A 22,729-nucleotide genomic window follows, 5' to 3' on the forward strand; every position below is an offset into this window, starting at 1 on the left:
TGAAGCAGTCAGGATCATTTTGTGGTGTTGATGATTTCAGTTATACGTTACAGGTTTAATGCATGGTGTATTATTTTTATTTTTTTATTTTTATTTTTTTGGTACTAGTTTTGGACCAATCGAATACAAAGGCCCCATGAGTGCTGTTTACATTGAGAAGTTTGTCCGCCGGGTGATGAAACCACTTCTCTACATCCCATCTCAATCAGAATTACTAGATTTTCTCTCAAACTACGAGGTACCTGTCTTTCATATCTCCTCCCATCCCCAAGGTTTCACCGGGTTGTGTTGGATTGTTTATATTAGAAGGGTTTTTATACCTCCTGATTTGCAGCAATGAAAAGACCACATTATAGATAAGCCCCAATTAAATGCTTTTTGAGATACACAATCGTAGGGATGGTTTGGCCAAGTGAGTTTTAAGAGAATAGGATACTTGTAAAACCTTGTGAATTTTTTGTTTGGGAATTTCCAGCAGACTTTTAGTTTCTCTTACAATGAACTCAGCATGTAAAAATTAACTTACGATTTCTGTGCATCTGCAAATCTCTAAACATTTTATTTGATACTTTGTGGCATGTTACTATGGAATACCTGGTTTTACTTGTCAGCTGTAGTTTGGCTTTTAAAGAAACTGGGAATACGTGCCTTTCTATTTTATAAAGTGCATAACGCTTTCAAGGTCTTAACAAAGTTTCCTAACATGGCTTCTCTGCTGCTTTCACATCGCCAGCTTCATCCCCTGATAAATTATATTTATAGGATCTTCAGTTTGTGTTCAGGACCGCTTATAATTGAAAAGCCAGTATAAAGCTCAAAGTAATCTTAAATAAATTATAAGAATAGTTCCACAAAAAAGTTGATTGGAGCAAGTGTAAATCCTACTTGGGTACAGTAAGTAAAAATGCTACTTAGATACAGGACAGTAGGTATCTGAAGAGAAACCCTGTGAATCCAGACTTAGTAATTATGACTGGGTTGGATTTTACCTTTTGCGTTGGAGAGATTTTATGCACATTGGACATGAATTTCTTTCACTGGGATATCATTTACAGCTTTTCAGTCATGTTAGAAGCACTGTTTATGTATTAACTATGTGTAGATTCTCTAAGTAGAAGTGTTAATATCTATAGTTATTCTGCTTCTGAGTTCTCGGATGTGCATTAGAGTGAATGTGTTCTTACTCTTAGGTGGAGACAGTATAGACTTCTGTGCCCTTCATGGACGTGTCTCTTGTTCTGCTGGGACAAGTTGGTGGGTGGGAACCACCCTGGGTGCCTGGGCTTGGTCCTTTTGGCAGCACTAACTACTTCTGTGACTTGGGGTGGGTCACTCACCTGCCAGGCATCAGAGGTCTGAAACTGGGTATTTAACTCTTAGGTGCAGTAATTGTGTGATAAGTGGGTTTTCATGTAGATTTGTAATAGATGATAGAGTCATGGAGGCAGTACAGCGTAACGGTAAAGAATCAGGACTTAGGCACTGAGCTCTGACCACTTTGTGGCCTACGGGCTACTTAAGCTCTTTAAGTCTCCATGCCTTCATCTATAAACAGAGATTAAATAATTGAGACATGAAATGCCTACTTGGATCCCAGTAAATGAAAACTTACCCATAGAAATAACATCATGGGAATATCCTGGATATTTAGCACTATGGAGGGAACTCGACATGCATAAAGCTTGCTGGAACTCCCTACTTACATAAGAAATGTTTTGTTTGTTTTATAATTAAGATGATAAAAAATGACCTGCAGGGACAAAGAGGTCTTCCTTCAGGTATGCTCTGTAGAGACTTTTGTGGAACACTGTGCCTAATTTTGCTTGAAACTTTGTTTTTTCTTTACATTTTCACTCAGTTTCTTCTAAAAGTAAAGGGAGAAATGGCAGAGAAGCCATTGATACATGATACATCAATAAATACATGTATGATACATCAATAAATAGTATATGATATTTGTTTACCCTTTCAAAGGAAAGTATAGAAAAAATTGAGATCATTTAGCTTTGTAACAAGAGCACCAAGAGGCAACTTAATTATTATTTTCAGCCCTGTTGGAGATTTGTATCCCAAGAGCTTTGAGCTTTGTCTTAGCAGGGGTTATGTGATCAGGTGTAGACCCTAGGTAGGATTCTAGAGGCCCGAGTTTTAGCCCTGACATTAGCAAATCTCTGACTTCTGAGTTTGACATAGATTTCTCATCTCTGAAGTAAGGGAATTGACTCACAAAATCCCTCCTGACTGTTTTGGCTCGGTGAAATTTAAAGATTAGAAAGAGGCAGGCAGAAAAAGGTTCATCAGTTATTGGTTGGGAAAGATTTTTTGAGACAATGCCTTTGAACATCCGTATCAGAGCTCTTTTCTGATTTTGTGTTGTTCATTGCCTCTGTAGCATCTCTATGATTGGTTGGACCTGTAGGAGAGAGGCAAGTTCCCCTGTATGACGGGGCAGCAAGGCAGGTTCCTTACCTTAGCCTCCGTTCTCTGACTCTGCTTGTCAGCAGTGCTTTCAGAGATGATGCTCCAAGTTACACACTCAGTTCACATCAGACTCTCTGATGTGCTGGAGACATTACTCAAGGTTGTGGTTTGGTGGCCCACTGGGTTAGAATGATGTACAACAGTGATCAGACTGCCTTTAAAATAGGACCAAGAAGGTGTTGCGAAGATGGGACCTTATATGGCCTCTGTTGGCCTTTAGAATGCTTCCTCCTGAAGTGGTAGATAGCTTTTATCATGTTAGTATCATCTTTCACTAGGCTTCTTTTCACTAAGATGAAATTGGTTGGCAAGAGACATATTTGATTAATGGTGAAAGAACTCAGGAATCAAGCCCAGCATGGCACTTGTGAAACCATTTATCTTGTGAGACATACTAACTCTGCCTAGACGTGGTCTCAGTTTCATGCACACCCTTTGTGAGATAACATAACGGCAAAATTCTAGATCCAGAAATGAAAAAATGAAACCACCGCCTTGGCTTCCAGAGTTGAATAAAGATGAGAAGTAAAGGAATTTTTGGAGGCTCCACTCTACAGCACAGTATGCTTCTGGACATTTCTTCTGAATTAAGGTTTCCCAATCTCAGCATTATTGACATTTGGAGTCAGGTAGTTCTGTTGGGGGTGGGAGCTCTCCCATGCTTTGCAGAGTAGTATTCTTGGCTTCCACCTGCTGGATACTGATAGTGCTCCCTTCCCCCCTTAGCTGTGATGACCAAAAATAGCCAGGCATTACCTAATGTCCCCTAGGGGGACATAATTGCCTCAGTTGAGAACCTCTGTTGTAAATTACTGTTTTCCCAACTAAGGCCATAGGATGATGCTTTGCAGGTACTAGTCCAAGCATCTTTTTTTCATGTAGCATGCAGAATGCCAAAGTCTAATTGTTGCAAGCTTATCTGCTTACCACAGAGGCAGAGACAATATGAAAATTCAGCTGTGCCTTGACTGGAAAATTCTGGAGCATTATCTGTGGGGTAGAGACAGGAATGCGTAGTATTGTCATGAGTAGAGCTGTCCCTGATGTTCAGCCTTATACTCAAACTGTTACTGCCCCTTCCCCCAAAATGTGCTTCCTAAATATGTTAAGGATCTTGCTCATTTAAAGAACTTTTACTATGAAAAATACTTTTTTTTTTTTTTTAAGATTTTATTTATTCATGAGAGACACAGACAGAGGCAGAGCCACAGATAGAGGGAGGAGAAGCAGGCTCCATACAGGAGCCTGATGCGGGACTCAATCCCTGAACCTGGGATTACATCCTGATCCGAAGGCAGACGCTCGACCACTGAGCCACCCAGGCGTCTCTGAAAAATACTACTTTTAATCAAGAGCCTTATCTTCTAATTTATATTTTTTATAAGGAGGCATTTCAGTATCAAGTGTGTTTAACTATACCAGAATTAGGCTAAGATAATTATTTAATGTTTTTGTGGCACTTCTGAGGTCTGTTAGAATAGCAGTGCTTTTTGCTTATGTCTCTAGGTGTGTTTGTGACATCTTGTAGGAATGCATTTGATAATTGTCCTCTCATTAAAAAAAATTATATTGATTAATTAGAAGTTCATTTGTTTCTAATCCAGATATTTGTGAGCAGTTTGGACCATCATAAAATTGTGCCATTAGTGTTTATTACTTGGAAAGTGATGGTATTCTGAAATTAACAACTTTCAACATCCACTATTATTTCATTATGTATATCCTGACCATATATGTATATGCTTATGTTGCTGTTACAAAGGGAAATGCTCTAATTGTATCTTGGTTTGAATTTTTCTAAGCCCTACATATGAATCCTTCCAAAAGCCTCTTTCAGATGATTTGATATTGAATTACCTAAAACAGTAGAAGTTTTTTTTTTTTTTTAAAGATTTTATTTATTTATTCATGAGAGACACAGAGAGAGAAAGAGAGAGAGGCAGAGACACGGGCAGAGGGAGAAGCAGGCTCCATGCAGGGAGCCCGATGTGGGACTCGATCCTGGGACTCCAGGATCACACCCAGGCTGCAGGCATTGCTAAACTTCTGCACCAGCGGGGCTGCCCAACAGTAGAAGTTTTTAACCAGTGGAGAGCATTGCCTTTGACTTTGATGTCTCAAACCTGCCCAAATCAGTTTGCTTGTCATTAACCCTAGTTCTCTGTGTGTAGAATATGACACTGAGCCCAGGTGCAATTTTTAGGAAAATAAATTTGCCTTTGATTTATTGAACATCACAGAAAGATATTGAAGGGTGAATATTATGAACATTTGTTTCTGTAAATTCCAAAATACTTTACTCATTATTAGCCAACAAAGAATGTGCAAACTATGCCCTGGTAAAGTGTCCTCTGGTTTTCACGTGCTTTTGCTTCCCATCTTCCTAATAGCCATGTGAGATAGAAATGATAGGTCCTTCTGAACAGATTCAGAAGGTGGTAAAATTGGGGGACCAGGGCTTCTGGCTCCCACATTCTTCCTTGATCCAAAGCAATGTTTTAAGGTCTTGGAGTTGAAATGTCCCTGTGGATCTAGGAGTTAAAACTTTGGATATTTAACTATTTTATGTCATTTTTCAGCCTTTCTCCTTCAGGATAGACAAATTTTGAAGGTTTGGCTTCTTAATTTGACTATGATTTTTTTCCCCCTTCATTTTTAGGAATGGGTTTTTTTTTTTTTTTTAATTTTTTATTTATTTATGATAGTCACAGAGAGAGAGAGAGAGGCAGAGACACAGGCGGAGGGAGAAGCAGGCTCCATGCACCGGGAGCCTGATGTGGGATTCGATCCCGGGTCTCCAGGATCGCGCCCTGGGCCAAAGGCAGGCGCCAAACCGCTGCGCCACCCAGGGATCCCTAGGAATGGTTTTTAAGAAATAGTGATTAGGGATGGGGCCATGGGTGTTGACCTGCTGTTAAAGCAGCAGGGTTTCATCATTTCCTGTGTTTTTTTTTTTCCTTATAGAAGAATTATAATTGATAAATGAGAATAGAAAATCACCATTGGAACAGCAGAATAATAATTGATGCAGGCAGGATTCACCTGTGGATACTAAAAGTATTGATACAAATTTAAACAGACACAAGGTATTTTCAGATTCTCAAAGTATCTTCCTCCAAATATTTATTAATCACACAGACTTTATTAAGTCTACAGTGGAAACACTGGCATACACCTCTTTAACCAGATGATCAAAATTAGCATCATAAGTCACGAGTATCAATATCCTTTACCTCCTGACTCCATGCATTGAAAAGAGTACATCACCTTTGTAGCATCCTTCCCAAGAATGCATAATACTGATGTAATCATGAGAACACATCTGACAAACACAAATAAAAGGATATTCTACATACATATCCACCAGTACCTTCTAAATATGTGAAAGTCATGAAAGATAAAATGATCAGGTAGAGGAGACCAAGGAGACATGACAACTAAGCATACTGTGGGATCCTGGATTTGATCCTGAAACAAAATCAGTTGAAGAACTAGAGAAATCTGAGTAAAATATGTAGTCTAATTACTAGTATTATGCCAAGGTTCATTTCTTAGCTTTGATAAGCATATGATGATTCTGTATGTTGTTACCCAATCAATAAAAAAAAAAGCTTAGGGGATGTCTGGGTGGCTCAGCGGTTGAGCATCTGCCTTTGGCTCAGGGCGTGATCCCGGAATCCTGAGATCGAGTCCCACATCAGGTTCTTGAATGGAGCCTGCTTCTCCCTCTGCCTGTGTCTCTGCCCACCCCCCCTCTCTCATGAATGAATAAATAAAATCTTAAAAAAAAATAGCTTAGGGATCCCTGGGTGGCGCAGCGGTTTGGCGCCTGCCTTTGGCCCAGGGCGCAATCCTGGAGACCCGGGATCGAATCCCACATCGGGCTCCCGGTGCATGGAGCCTGCTTCTCCCTCTGCCTGTGTCTCTGCCTCTCTCTCTCTGTGGCTATCATAAATAAATAAAAATTAAAAATTTATCTTTAAAAAAATAGCTTAGAAAAGTGAGCCAATGAGAAAATACAAAATAAGATAGTAGAAACAAATCCAAATATCAGCAGAGATAACTGATTGAACTGACTTCCTTTCAAAAAAAGAGAAGGATATTCAGCTTGGGGAATAAATCTAGCCTTATGCTGTTTCCAAAGAGACACACACGTACCATATAAGCCTTTAAAAGGTTGAAAGTAAAAGAATACAAGAGATATTAAGCAAATATCCCCAAATAAAGCTAAAATATCTATACTAATTTTATGCCAAAGAAAGAATTAGTAGAGATTAAAAAGGGAGTGTTACAACTTAATAAAAGATTCAACGTAAGAAGACCAGTTATTCAAAACTTGTGGTAACTTATAAAATAGCTTAAAAATTATATACATGCACACATTCACATGCACATAAAACATACCAGAACCACAGAGAGAAATAGATCCCTCACCACTATTATGGGAGATCACCATTTCCTGTTATTGATTGGGTGTTCTGTGTATGATAATCACAATATTGAGGCAGGGTAGGGTCTCAATTTTTCTTCTCAGATATGCACTAAAATCATACCCGTGATTTAGGGCACCTGGTTGGCTCAGTCAGTAAAACATGCAACTTTTTTTTTTTTTTAAGATTTTATTTATTTATTCATTCAAGAGAGACACACACACGCACACACAGAGAGAGAGAGAGAGAGAGAGAGAAGCAGAGACACAGGCAGAGGGAGAAGCAGGCTCTACGGAGGGAACCCAATGTAGGACTCGATTCCAGGTCTCCAGGATCACACCCTGGGCTGAAGGCGGCGCTAAACCGCTGAGCCATCCGGGCTGCCCAAAACATGCAACTCTTGATCTCAGGAGTAAGATCATGTAAACCCCATGTTGGGTGTAGAGATTCTGTCAGAATGTATAAATAGATACAATCATACCTGCCTTATAAATAACGAATGCAACTAAAAGCTGTAAACCTGCCAGTGGATACTGCAGATGGAGAAGATGACCATGAAGTCCTCTCGTTGCAAATCATGTTAAGAAATTCTATGTCCTTCATTCCCTCCAGCTGTAGAATCCCTCTTCCTTGAGGGTTCTCCCTGCCTACTTAAGATACAGACAGGAAAGTCTAGTTTATTAGTTGTCAACATAGACAAACATATGCCAGGGTCATTTTTATTTTGGAATGTCAAGTGGACAGGGACTAGGATTCAGTAATGGTAATGTCACTGGCAAAGTCACTGTTTCTATGTATGGCTCTTCTAATTTTAGTAGTTTTTAGACATTATTTGATTTGGGTATCAGTAGCTTCTACATCAATCTTTTTTATTTTTTAAAGCACTTGACAGAATCATCTGATTTGTGCTTTGTAATCTACCCACGAAACGCCAACAGTGTTCTTTAGAATGCTTACTTTGTATTTGCAGCTAAAATAGTTTCTAATTCTTTTCATGAATTTTCTATAATTTATCCACTTAAGATCAGTGATTTAGCATACATCCATTCATTTATTCTTAGCAGTTTTGGCAAACCACATTTTAAATTTCAGTGGGATTGGGAAGAATCTTGGGAATCTTTGGAGGGGAAAGCAGGGTGTTATGAAAATTAAAACCTGAGTCTTTTGGAGAAAAACCTAGCAGAATGCCTGTACCTGCTGTTATCCTTCTGCTTGTTAGTAAAAATCTACTCTGACGTTGAGCGCATAAGTAGATCCTGCCTCTGTCAATTCATAGTTTAGTAGCACTGTGAATTAAAGTTTAAAATTTTCTAAGTTAGCATTAGTACAGAAAGATTTCAATTGCCATGGAGTAGAAACACAGAGGTTCTTATGGCCACTAGAGGGTGTGGACACCATCTGCTGAAATTTATGCCGCACTGCAAATGGTATTCACTTAGCAAAGAAATGTTTTAAGCTGCCGTGGATTTGCTGGCCTCCTATAAATAGCCTATTTCCAACTTCCTCATTATAGCATGTGCTGAATACACTGCACCCCATGGAATGGAATTAAAAGCATGCAAACTGGGTCAAATTGTAATCTGGTACTCATATTTTATTCTTGCTAAATTGTAAACTTAATGGAGGAGTCTTGTCTCCTTTATCTTTTTAAGTCTATTCTTTCTCTCGTTAACAAATGTTTATTTTGTGCCCGCTCCTTGCCAGGTACTGTCTAAGGTGGATATGTAGTGATGAACAAGAGAGACCCTCTGTTTCATGGAGGTAAACACAGAGATAAACAATAAACAGGGACACAAACAAGGTACAGGGACTTGAATAGTGTCCTCCCCAAATTCATATTTACCCAGAACCTCAGAATTTGCCTTATTTGGAAATGGGGTCTTTATAGGTGTCGTTCGTTAAGGATCTTGACATGATAATCATCCTGGACTTAGGCTGGGTCCTAAACCCAGCAGGCTCCCCACTGAGCAGAGAAGCCCCACTTGGGACTGGATCTTCAGGATCTTGGGATCATGACCTGAGCTTCTGAAAGTGGCCACTTGACTGAGCCACCCTGGCACCCTGGTGTCTTTGTAAGAGAAGGAGAGGACACAGAGACACAGGCGAGAAGGCCATATGAAGACAGAGGCAGACACATACAGCCACAAGGCAGGGAATGTCTGGGGCCATCCAAAGCTAGGAAAGAGGCAAGAAGGATTTCTCGGAGCCCCCAGAGAGCACAGTCCTGCTGCCACCCTGATCTTGGACTTCTAGCCTCTAGAACTGTCCCCACGTTTGTGTAATTGGTTTTGGCAGCTCTAGGAAATGCACGTACAAGGTCATTTCAGATAAGTGCCCAAAGGAAAATGAAGGGTGATGTGGCAGACATGAGGGCAGGGGGGTAGAAGACAGGGAGGACCTCTCGGAGGCAAGGACGTGGGAGCAGAAATTTCCCACGAAGCCTGGGTGTGACCCAGCCCTGAGGAAATTTGAAGGAAGGGCTCCGGGAGGTGGGAACAGTAAGTCAGAGGTCGTAAGGCAGCATCAGGACTGATGGAGCCAGAGCAGAGGGGAGAGTGATCACAGAGGAGAGGAGAGGGGGTCACAGAGGTGTCTTCCTCCTATATGTGTCCTGATGCAACTTCTGACTAGTCGCACGCCTGAAGGAGGAGCCCCACGGGCAGTTGAGCTCCTGACCCCTCTCCTGATGGCCAGTTAAGCATCCGGGCCTGAATCAGTGGTCCTTGGGGTTGGAACCTAGGATTGGAAGATTTTCACATGTTGGTAAGCATCCAAGTGAGGAGGGACTGCCTGTGTCCCGGCAGGGCTTGCACCCCGTCTTCGGCCTTACATGCTCGGCTGGCTCATCTGAAAGAGCCTCACGAGTGTGCGAGGGCTGGACAGAGTTTCTGCCTTGTGTTGGCCCCTGCCTTTATTTGCAACTGACCAAACTAGGGGCCCGGGCCTCGTAAGGTCCTTTTGTGTGAATATGCAAGTGTTTTGTTCCCCAAACCCCCTTTTTCCAGATTTAAGAACTGATTGTGGAGGAAACTCTGAAATATGTAACCATTTCTCATACACAGCTCTTGGGGAGATGCTGAAACTCCAGGGGCGTGGTTGTGATATTTGTTACTTAAGGCATCATGGGAGCCAGTTTAATTACTTTTAAGTGATAATTTGCAGTAGAAATAAACTGATAACTATCACCTTTATTTCCTTTTTTTGGAAATATTTTAAGCTTCAGTCTCAAACATGCCAATTTTCTTTTTTTTTTTTAATAAATTAATTTTTTATTGGTGTTCAATTTACCAACATACAGAATAACACCCAGTGCTCATCCTGTCAAGTGCCCCCCTCAGTGCCCGTCACCCATTAATTCCCACCCTCCACCCTCCTCCCCTTCCACCACCCCTAGTTCGTTTCCCAGAGTTAGGAGTCTTTATGTTCTGTCTCCCTTTCTGATATTGTCCACACATTTCTTCTCCCTTCCTTTATATTCCCTTTCACTATTATTTATATTCCCCAAATGAATGAGAACATACACTGTTTGTTCTTCTCCGATTGACTTACTTCACTCAGCATAATACCCTCCAGTTCCATCCATATTGAAGCAAATGGTGGGTATTTGTCGTTTCTAATGAAACATGCCAATTTTCAAAATTTAATACAGACTGTTAACGGTAGCATGAATATTTGAAAAATAACACTTGAAGTAGACTTTGCCTGTTCCTTGTGTTCTGGATGGCTGGCCTTTTTTTTACTGTTTCTGTAGGCTTGTATCATCCCCATAGTTGTTGAGTCTTCTTATAATCTTCATTTCTTTGGCAATGAAAAGTTAAAATCATTTTGCTTATGGGATTGTTTGCTTTGTATTGTTTATGGAATTGCTTTTGCTTTGGTCAGACTGCTTGAAAATTTCAGTGCCAGTTCTTTTGGAGATAAGGCTCCTTCATCCAAACTACATAACCCTGGGATGCCTGGGTGGCTCAGCCGTTTGGCGCCTGCCTTCAGCCCAAGGCATAATCCTGGAAACCTGGGATTGAGTCCCATGTCAGGCTCCCTGCATGGAGCCTGCTTCTCTCTCTCTGCCTCTCTCTCTGCCTCTCTCTCTGTATCTCTCATTAATAAATAAATAAAATCTTTAAAAAAAACAACACAAAAAACAAAAACAAACTACATAACCCCTTGGAAAACTGCAGCCATGATACCATCAGCAAGAATAAACCCTTACTCTGTAGAGGTGTCCACAGAGGACCTTTGCAAACGGTCCAACCATTACTTATTTTATTTTATTTTATTTTATTTTATTTTATTTTATTTTATTTTATTTTATTTTATTTTATTATTTTTATTTCTTTTATTTTTTATTTTATTTTATATTTTAATTTAATTTAATTTTAATTATTTTTAAAGATTTTATTTATTTATTCCTGAGAGACACACAGAGAGAGGCAGAGATACAGGCAGAGGGAGAAGCAGGCTCCATTCCATGTAGGGAGCCTGACGTGAGACTCCATCCCCGGTCTCCAGGACCACACCCTGGGCTGAAGGCGGCACTAAACTGCTGAGCCACCGGGGCTGCCCCGTTACTCATTTTTAAAGGTTGAATTTGGGTTTTCCTTGAAGACTCAGAATTCAGATTTTCCTTCCATTACTGCGTGTACACGCATGTATGTGTATACTTGAACACAAGTATTTGTACCACATGTGATACATGCATGCTTGTGGGCTGTATGCTACTCCTGTGAACATGAATGAGAAGAGGGCTGAAATTTACCTCATTTAATTTTTAGCCGCACAAAGTTTTTTAGCCACAAAACATTTATTAATAGGTAGGATGAACTTATTCCATCTGATTTTGGTTTGGAAGATTGATCAGAATTTAAAGAAATTTAAAGGGGTCTGTTTTCTTTCTGTTAGTTTCCGTTTTTGTTATCTTTTGTGCCCAGTGTTAACTAAGTGACTAGAATTTCTAAAGATTTTGTCTTCCTTTGTTTTCGGTAGAAAGGCGTATCATACTATCACAGCCTTGTTAAGAACTCAAACACTGTAATTCTGTTTGAAGTCAGTTCTGGGTTGGCTTGTTAAAAAACATCTTGAAGGAGTTTAGCAAAAGAAAATCCTGTTTTCAATAATGCTGCTTTCTGATTTCTTCAGTTTGAGAAATTGTTTGCTGGTTTTTTTTTTTAAGGTGTTAGGATTAAACATTCCGACTCTCGGTTTCTAAAAGCCAGTTGATTTATTTAAAATTGAATCTTAAGCAAGTGATTTAGATTTCAGAGAGTGTGTTCCACTACAGATCAGAAATTTCCTCTTTCTTACAACGTACTGATTTAAAATTTTACTAACATTAAATTTCTACTGTATCTTTGGGATCTGATTTTGTTCCAGTGATCAAATCAGCTCCAGTTACTTATTAAGAGCATGCTTTAGGGCCAGAAAGGAGACTTTACATTTGCCTAGTGCTTTATCAAGCTCATTTTTCTCAAGAACCTTGTGAGGAGTTGTCCCCAACTTGCCAGAGGAGTCTGAGGCTTCCCATTGAAGGGTCCACCTGAGATCTCACAGTTTGTCTTTTAGGACAGATACGATTATCACAGGGCATCACCAGACAGAATTTTTGCCACAGGGCCTTCAGAGTAGGAAACAATTATTCCCCTGGTAGGGGCAGTTAATTGGTTTGGCATAATAGAGAGGTGTTCTGTGTTAAAGGTTAGAGAAATGGAATGAGCAGGTGGAAATAAACTTGTGGGAGTAGAGGAGCAAGAAGGTAAGAGATGGGCCCTCCGCAGACTGGCCTGAGCAGAGAGGAGGGTTATCCTTGTACAGGGCCGGGTTCTTGTGGGGTTGGCAGGTGAAGAAAGAGCCCTTGGAGGAATGACATTGCACACAAGCAGAGCCAATTGCATTTAACCTGATTTCCCTAAGCATGAAGGCATGTTTGGAGGAAATGAGAGGAAGTGATTGAGGAAGAAATCTGAGAAAGATTACAAAGAAATCATTGATATAGCTTACTTGGGAGATGCTAAACAAAAGGCGTGAGTACTTGATGAACTTGATGTTGAGGTTTCTAGCCAGAGACCTAGGAGAACTGTCAGCAGAGTGTGGAGAGACCTACTTAGGGAGAGGGAAGGGAAGTTCATCGCTGAATGCCCCAGTAAACGCTGCTGCGTCTCCATCCCTTATTACTCTGTTGATTTTCTAGATGGAGGGAAAGCTCGGTCGCATCCTGCAACTGTGTTCATGTGGTTAGGCTTTTTAAAAAACAAAACACAATGAATTGTGGTTGCCAAATGATGATGGCATGTCCTGTTTAAAATATTTCCATTACGCAGTGGCTGCTGGTCCCTCAATCACCTCATTCTGCTCTTGTTCCCGCAGCCTGGAGTCCTTGGCTACTTTGAGTTCAGTGGCTCACCCCAGCCTCCTGGTTATCTGACCTTCTTCACTTCAGCGCTGCACTCACTAAAGAAAGGTAAAAATGATTCTTATCCAGACATTAGTACTTTCAGCAAATGTGCGTATATTAATATCTTTTTCGTGTGTTACCCTTATGATTATGTATTTTAATTTTCCCAATTCCTTTCTTCTGTATTTGTATTAAATACACTGTTGTGTATTCCGTTGGCAAACAAAATACTATGCTATTTCAAATACAGTCTCTTAGATATTTAGCTTTTTAAGATGTGGCTTGATCATATTGTGTCTGCAATTATGTATTTTGCACTTAAAAAACATACCATAATCTATTTTTTGAGTTTGTAGTTAACAAGTTTGGTCAGATTTTTAGTATTTATATTACCAGTTGGATATACCATAATTTAGGAATATATTTCCTTTGGGAAGTATTTTTACATGTATAAAAGTCATATCATATTACAGCATAAGCACAAATATATTTTTAATTAACTTATTTACACTTAGCTGAAACATGTATTATTAGTAGTCCCTCCTTTTTAAATGAAACATTGTATCCTGCCCATCTTTTCATGTTGCTCCATGTTCCTCCTCTGTATCAGTCATGACCTCCTGTCAGTTTTCTGTTGGATACACTTTGATCTGCTTGCTTGTCTCTGTCCTCTGATACAGTTTCATCTGCTCACGAGTCTGTCTCCTCTGATACCCCCTGGTCCAGGCCCCTTCCCCTGCCCCTGGGCTAGACCAATGGACCCTTAGCTGATACCCACTCTTGCCCCTTTGTCACATTAGGATCTGTTCTCCCCAGCCTCTAGGGCCCGGTTCTTTACTTGTCAAACCCCGATTCATCCTTCAGGGTCCAGTTAAATACTACTCTCACAGTTTCCGCTGATCTCAGTTGGATATCCTATCAGTTCTCTTTTCTAACACTTAACATAGTTTGTATTTATGTATGAAGTTATGAGATTTGTTTATTGTCTGCTTCCCAGACTGTGAGATTTCTTAGTTTAGGTAGGGTCCATGGATCTTCAGTTCAATGCTCTTTCTACAGTATCTGGCACATAACAATCACTATTTGCCAAGTGAGCAATCAGACTGATGGCTGTGTTATTTATCCTCTAGTAGATCAGCCAAAAATACATAACTGTCCTTCTGTTACTGGATATTAGATTGGTTCCATATTTTGGGAGGAGGAGGATCAAACAATCCTATGACCGGCCATTTTAAGATGTACACTGTCTTAAGGTTGTTATGCATAGAGAATCTACTGCATTCATGTTTTTCACCTTGGGGACATTGTGAGAGGAAATCAAGCTGTCACATAAGTATGTGCCCACTTGAAAGACTTAGCTGCACAGATTCAAGTGAATAAAAAGACTTAGCAAGTGAAAGTTTGAATTCTGAAAGCAGCATACTGCCAACATAAAAAACTTAAGAAGCCAATACTCAGAAATGTTCTTAGAGGGCAGCCTGGGTGGCTCAGCAGTTTAGTGCCGCCTTCAGCCCAGGGCGTGATCCTGGAGACCCGGGATCGAGTCTCACGTCGGCTCCCTGCATGGAGCCTGCTTTTCCCTCCTCCTGTGTCTCTGCCTCTCTCTCTCTCTCTGTTGCTCATGAAAAATAAATAAAATATTTTAAAAAAATGTTCTTAGAAAATGAAAGCCCCTCAGAGATCTCAAGTGAAGACTGTACAGGAGAGTCCAGTCTGCAGTTACTCACCGACATGATGGTAGTGTTCAAGTTTGTTTGTTTTTTTTTTTTAAAGATTTTATTTATTTATTCATGAGAGACACACAGAGAGGGAGAAGCAGGCTCCATGCAGGGAGCCCAATGTGGTACTTGATCTCAGGACTCCCAAGATTGTGCCCTGGGCCAAAGGCAGGTGCTAAACCACTGAGCCACCCAGGGATCCCCATCGTTCAAGTTCTTGAGTTGAAGAGGACATTTCAAGAATGTGGAAGGATGTTTTTATTACCCAGTTAGCTTATATTGTGTGCTAAAGATTCATCTTAAGTTACTTTTTCATTCAGAGGTTTCCAAAATATTACTTCCTTTTGGAGGAACCTTTCCAAGCGCAAGAGAGTAACCTTTTCCCCCATTTTTTCTTTTTCTTTCTTTTTTTTTTTTTTTTTGTTAAGCAAAGGAAGGTGATGGTATAAATTACTTGAACAAAATGAACCTCTTTGGTCAATCCCTGTTATTGACAAATGATCACATGCAGTTTTTTAGAATAATCTAGTCTATGATTACCTTTACTACATTTCTTTCCTAGCATGTGACTTTAGTGGGGTCTGGTAAAATCCTATTGCATATCAACTTTGCAAGAGCTGAGATTCATTCTAATTCATCATTTTTCACCTTGTTTTTGTGAGTAAGCTCTCACTTAAGTTTAATGAACCATTTTTAGAAGGAAAAGACAAGTTTGGAAGGATGACTTTCCATAATAACTGCACTAAAATCTTGCCTTGATATCTAAGATTTTTTTCCCTCACTTTTCTTTCTCATACCCAAAAGGGAGATGATATTTTATTTACTAATGGTAGATGTTCGGTAAGAAACATATACACTTTTTTTTAATGTTATAGTTTGAAATGTAAATTATAGGTCAGTGTTGTATTTAGATTCTGTACAACAAATTGAGGCCTAAGACACATTTGCCACACTTAACACTTGGTTATAGAGCTTAACCAAAGAAGTGTTTAGAATGTGTTAGAAAGCAGATGTCCTGGTTCAACACTCTACCAAGTGTTTACAAAATGCACGTATCTTTCCATTGTCTTAATGTTTTTTTTAAGTGTCTTAAAAAGAGGACATTCTGACATTTGTCTTGAAGCTGTCTGGCCATAAGTGCACAAGTATTTTGAGAATGTACCATATGTGAAGCCTCATGTCTAGGTGTGAGGAGTGTGCTAAGAGAGAGAAGAGTGCATGTTTGCCTCAAGAATTCTTGAGTTTAGTTGTAAGATCTGGTTCCATGGTCCTTTGTTCCTCTCTTCTGACTGTTTGTATAACATTTGATACTTTGCATGTTATCATAAGGCAATAGGGAAATTTGGCTTTCTACCTGAGCACTTAATACTGACTTTCTCTTTGTTTTAACTGCTTCCTTTCATCTTAGTTACCTGGGTCCTTAACGAGTTGATCTCAGCCTTGGTGCTGATGTGTCATTTGATGTAGGCCCGCCTGTTAGGTGATGTGGGCGGTGCCCCTTTGTTATATTTCTGTCCATTATTTTCTTAGCTGTGTTACTGTGACCATTTTTTATATAGCAGTTCTGTATTTTCATGTAGTTTAATCTGTGGTTCTTTTTCTTGATTTCTTTGATTTTTTTCCCCTAAAAATCTGATCACTAACTAGTTCATTTTCTTCTTTTTGAATTTAAAATTTGTTTAGCACTTCATGCTACCTGGATTTCCTCTGGCTTCACATACAGAGTATAGTAGTTGTTTTCTCCCCTTCTTACTGGCTAATCAGCACCATTTACAATATAATACTTCCATTTTCCTTCATTTTTTTTAAAGATTTTATTTATTTATTCACGAGGGACCCAGAGAGAGAGGTAGAAACATAAGCAGAGCAAGAAGCAGGCTCCCTGCTGGGAGCCCAATGTTGGACTTGATCCTGTAACTCCAGGATCATTCCCTGAGCCAAAGGTAGATGACGCTCAGCCACTAAGCCACCCAGGTGTCCGCATTTTCCTTCATCTTAATGATGTCTGGTTTTATTGCAAAATATTTTACTTGTAAGTGGGTCTTTTTTCTGTGTTTTTTTTTTTTGGTCTAGATGCCTACTCTTTTTGTATAAGTAAATATAATTTTATTTCTTGCTTTGTAAGTCTGGACTTTGCTTCCTCTAATTCTTGTGTCCTATGGAATCTTCTTTTGTATCCATCTGTGCATTTGGCTGGATTTTGGTTGTAATTGTACTAAATTTACAAATTGACTTAGAGGTGTTGGACATCTTCACATTTAGCCTCTCTTTCTAGGATTGCAGCATGATTATTCATTTATTCAAACCTTTAAATTTTTTATGATAGGTCTTACACATTTCTCATTCATGTGTAATCATTTCAAAGTGCTGAATGATTAATTGTGGGCTAGCAGTCTGTGTTTCAGGATTCGGAAGGAAACCAGTGTCTTGGATTTCTGTGCTCTCCCCAGACCACAGAGCATCTTTGAACCTATTTACTTTTGATCTTGGCAGGCAGGCTTTCTTTTTTGGCCTATAGAAAATTTGGTGGAGCGTTCAATGTTTTTAAGTTGCTTACTTGATTTTTTTCCCCCCTTATGATTATATCATTGCTGTAAAAATGTGTTCTGGTAAAATGTTGTTATATTATGCTATGATTCAGCAACTTTTTGAAAAGAGAAAATTTGCAACCAGTTTCAATCTTTTTTTTCATTTGGAAGGATGCAGTGCTGCCTAGGGAGGGAAGTGGTGGTCTGGGAGATGGCACTGTATAATCCGTACCCTTTGTTTGCCAAGGACAGGATCTATAAATTTGAGCAAAATATAACTTGTTTTTGTTTGAGTTTGTGTATCTGTAAAACTGGAGAGGGTGGAGAGAAGAATAGATGCTTTATAAGGATATGTCATGTGTACAGTACTTTGAATAAAGTAATAGTCATCATGTCTGCAGTAGCTTAATTAGAAAGCCACCTGGTGGAAAGCACTTCAAATAAGTATCGTGTCTGTTTTCTTAAAAGTGTCTACACCAGGTATTGTGTAACTTGACTGACCAGTGGACACAGGCCTTCCTTTGCTTGTACCTTCTTCTTGTGTGGCGTGGTGTTCTCACTGTGGAAATGACCACGTCTCTCTCCCACTAAGATATGAGCTGCTTTGTTTGAATAGTATTTAGCCAAGGTTCTGTCCTCTTGCTCCTCCAGCTTCAGCACCCTGCTTGACCAGTGTTGTAGCTAAAAGGTTGAATGAATGACTGTAATAAAGGGCACTTGACTTAGAAATTGCTCAAGTGAGTGTGATTGGAGCAATGAGATGTTAAATCACTTTGGATCTCTTCCCACCACCGTCCCCTCTCCTCATCCCTGGCCTTTTGGTTCCTTAAATCAGTGTGTGGGCATCGCTCGCAGGACTGCGTGGGCCCCTGCCTGTTGCATTCTTCTTCGTCTTTCCATTGGCGTTTCACTGTCCCCTGACACTGGAGCCCTGACGAACTGAACTGAACTTCATATGGTACTTAAATGTTACCTTGAAAATATACTAAACCATTAACTAAGGATGTCTTGTCTACTTTCTTCTGCTATCTCTAGGAATTCCTAAACTTAGTTGACTGGGGAATCTTGTGGCATTAGTTTTCTAAGGAACACCCTTTGGGAAATAGGTTGTAATGAGTTTTTTAAAGAGGGGTTTATTAGAGGACAAACTGCTGATTCCAGTGTAGGGTCCCTCTACTCCACCAGGTGGCGTCAGATTGACCTGTGCTTTGCTGGTAGACTGGAGTCAGGATGTGTAAAGAGCACTCTCCTCCATATCCTTATTCACGAATAAAGCAATTTTTTGGAGCACTTTTCTGTTAGATTGCGAAATTTTATACAAGAAGTCAGAAGGGGAGGATTTTCTTATTCTGTAAGTAACATTCTTAAAGGTACTGAAAAAAACAACGGACTGATTTCTTTTTTTTTTTTTTTAACGAACTGATTTCTTAGGCAGGATTGACTCTGGGATTGCTTTTTTTCTTGAATTCCTGGATCTAACTTTTGGGAGTTTGAGGCAGGCAGGAATTGGGTTTAACAATTCTCTGTAAATGAAACAGGTTCTAGGGTTACTTGGTTTTCTTGGATAATCTCATTCATTGTCACTATACTCATAGAGGGAAATCTTTTCCTAATTGTCTCCTTGTTCTGAGGACCACTGGGTACTGATTAATACACATTAGAATAAGTATGTTAGAAATTATATACTTTTTGTTCCTGTACCTGAAACTGACTTTTTGGTGATATTGCTGTCATTTTAGCAAGCACGTCCTCATGTTTCACAGGAGATGCTTTTATTCCCATTATGACTTATCTCTTAAGCCTTGTATATGCTGGTAGGGAAGAATTAAGCCTAAAGCAGACCTCTTTCACACTTTAAGTTAGGTTTGGAAGCATGACTTATTAATTCAACAAACGTTTGAGGATCTACTGTGTGCTCCAACTATAAAGATGAATAAGACTAGTTCCCCACTGTGTAATGCCACCAGATAGTGTGGCAGACAGGTAGGCTTTTTGATGTTTTTGAAGCTAAAATAAGACTCCAGACAAAGAACCAAAAACATTAAAATCTTGGGGAAAAAACTCACCTTCTAAAATAAAGTCAAGCTTTGAGGTGAAACAACTCAGTGCAGACAAACCCAGTTCTGGTCTCTACTTGGTCACTTTTTATGTAAAATCGAATATGGTAAGCTGATACTAGGCTGAGCCCTTCCGTGAGTCAAGCCTTTTACCTGGATGATCCAGAAGTCCCTGCCACTCTCTGAAATAGGAACTGTGAATATGTCATCGTGACTGTCTCTGTTGAGAAAACAGGCTCTGAGGAGGCTGTTAACTGACTCAAGGTCACTGTGACTGGTAGAATGGTGGCTGCCCAAAGATGCCCACTAGAACCTATGAATATGGCACATCACATGGCGAGGGAGGACTGAGGTTGCACGTGGCATTGGGTTGCTAATCAGCTGACCTAAAGAATGGGAGATTATCCTTGATTATGAGTGGGCCCAATATCATCAGGAGGATCCTTAAAATTGGAATTAAGGCAAAGAATAGTGTCAAAATGATGCAATTTGAAAGGCCCTGTCCAGCCGTTGCTGTCATTGGAGGTGAGAGGGGCCCCAGGCCACAGAGCGCAGGGAGCCTCTGGAGTCTGGCAATAGCAAAGAGATGGATTCTTCCCTAGAGCCTCTAGAAGAAACATGCCCTATTGACACCTTGATTTTAGTCCATTGAGGCCCATTTTGGACTTCTGAGCTCCAGAACTGTGAGATAAATTGATGTCCTTTTAACCTACTACATTTGTGGTGATTTGTTACAGCAGAGGCAGCAAACGAGTACTGTGGCATAGCAGTAAAGGAGGACCTGAGAGGAACCCAGGACCACGTTACTCCCATTTACTGTCGTGCTGTACTGGGATGAGGCAGGGGGCACAGTATGGTGATTCCCACCTCTTGGTCTTCACCCCAACACTGCTTCAACTATAGCGCCTTTCCCTAGTTAATATCCACCTTCCTAAGTTTTCAAGTCCTAGCTGAAGTCCTGGTGGTGTTTATAAATATTGCCTAGCTAGCATAATGTCTGGCACATTACGGACATCAAATGGAGTCCCACCTAGCATGGTTTTCTGATTTTCCCCTGAACTTTATATTAGCATCTTCCTAACAGGAAACTCCTATAGGCCCAGTCCGAGTCTCTTAATAAGTCATTTTAGAAGCTAGTGTCCTGGGTGACCATGGCCCACCCAGTCATCCCTTCCAACAGGTCTTGAGGTTGTCTGTAAGATAAGAGAGCTGTGCCCTGGTTGCCTCTAAAAGACACTTCAGTCTGAAAATACATTGGCCCTTGGCCTGTTTCTGTAGGCCTGGGAGGTAAGAACTCTTTATATTTGTAAAGGTTTGTTTGCAAGAAAAAATAAAAAAAGAATGTGTGACCCTTGTGCTAGACCCTTAGAGCAGCCTAAGTGTGGTGAAGGAGGGATTTCTTTTGTGAAGTCTTTCCTTCCCTGAACATGTAAAAAACAACAGGGAATTTAATTGAAATATGTACAAGAGAAGTACTTGAATTGATCATTTTAATATTGTGCTTTGGTAAAATAATAGATGGTGTGAGGGTGCTCACTGGCGTGTTAGTATATGTGACAGTGCATATTTAGCTCTGCAGTTTGTGTTCCTCTAAAACAACATATTGGGAACTATGTTTCTCTCTTCCCTAAGTCACAAGAAATTAAAAGTTACAGTGAAGAAGTTCCATGTTTACTTAGCATTTAACAGCATGGTGGCAAGCACCACAATGGCATGTTGTATCTGTGGTGTCCAAATGCCAGCTCATTTTCTGGATAATTGCTTTGTGCTTTATATTAAGAATTTTGAAAATATGCAAACCTGAGAGTCACATGTCTAGTGACAAAATGCAAGTAATTGCTATAGTGCATATGTTGGAAACAAACATTTCGGTAGTCTTACATTTCTATGAAGGTTTTCTTTCATTTGGATGAATGTATTTATTACTGGAAATGTGAGAAGTCATCCATTGAATATTTATGGATCACTGTGTAAATGCTAAGTGACACAGGAGGGGGGTGGTTTTTCCTCTATAGAATCCTATTGTTTCCCTTTCTCTGCCTGGTCTAAAACCTTGGAAAGAGGAGTGGGAAAGCAGAAGTTAATAAAAATGGCAAAGTAAAATGAGGGTTATTTCTAGGGTGGAAGGTACAATGATGCAGGTTTGCTCTGTGGAGTGTCACTATTTCCCAGAATAAAGAAGTGAAAGAAATTTTCTCAGGGAGTCAGTGACTTCTTAGCCATTGCCGATTAAAAGCCACATGACTTAATCCAGTGATATTTAGTTTGGAAGTATCCTGCTTTATTTATTAGCAGTTCTCATGAGTGTTTTTCTGAACCTGAAACTCCATTTTTTTCCATGATCCCTGAGAAATTAGCTCACACAGAGGTCTCTTTTTTCTACCAGTCCTGATAGAAAAATTGCCGCACAGCTCAGCTCCAGCCTTTCTGTTCATTCTTTCACTGCATCCTTGAGTGCCTTACTTTGCAGTGCACCAAGTGCATGCAGCTCTAGGCTTCTGAGAGAGAATTCATTTCAGAAGCTCAGCAGTTTACACCTACAGTCACAAGGTCTAGAGACTCAGCTTTTCCTTTCTGAAGGAGAGAGGGGGACACACTTTTAAAAATAAAAATAACTATTCTCTGCTGTTGGAGGGGTTTTCATGGAAAAAAAATGAAATATTCCCTTAAGTATCCTTCCCAGATCATTGTCCATTATTAAGAGTTACTGGCTATTGGATTCATTATCTCAGCTTCTTCCTAAGTTTATGTGAATCTTGCTTTTTCATGATTATCACCTTGGCATAGTCCAATAGAAATGTAGCATGAACCACATAGGTATTTTTAAATTCTCTGGTGGCAGCATTAAAAGATAAGAAATTGATGAAAATAACTTACATATATAAAATAATTCATTTAACCCAGTATATCCAAATTATTACCATTTTGACACACAATCAGTATAAAAAGTATTGAGATATTTTGGATCAAGTCTTTTATACTTTTGCACTTAACAGCACATCTCCATTCAGATGATGAAATCAACCAACCAACCTCCCTCCCTCCCTCCCTCCCTCCCTCCCTCCCTCCCTCCCTCCCTTCCTTCCTTCCTTCCTTCCTTCCTTCCTTCCTTCCTTCCTTCCTTCCT

At 39.9% G+C, this 22,729-nt stretch overlaps 1 protein-coding gene across 3 annotated transcripts in view; it reads left to right on the forward strand.

Moving 5' to 3' along the window:
- The window catches only part of TXNDC11 (thioredoxin domain containing 11), a 65,858-nt gene that overhangs the window by 16,732 nt on the left and 26,397 nt on the right, over positions 1 to 22,729 (forward strand). For 2 of the 3 annotated variants that reach the window (XM_041747491.1, XM_041747489.1), the window contains exons 4-5: positions 109 to 238; positions 13,272 to 13,365. In XM_041747491.1, coding sequence (XP_041603425.1) covers positions 137 to 238; positions 13,272 to 13,365 — 196 coding nt within the window. In that variant the 5' untranslated portion in view covers positions 109 to 136. The remainder of the gene's footprint in view (positions 1 to 108; positions 239 to 13,271; positions 13,366 to 22,729) is intronic. The other variant, XM_041747490.1, reaches the window with a different exon arrangement.

Source organism: Vulpes lagopus, chromosome 3, assembly GCF_018345385.1.
Source record: "Vulpes lagopus strain Blue_001 chromosome 3, ASM1834538v1, whole genome shotgun sequence".
Lineage (NCBI taxonomy): Eukaryota > Metazoa > Chordata > Mammalia > Carnivora > Canidae > Vulpes > Vulpes lagopus.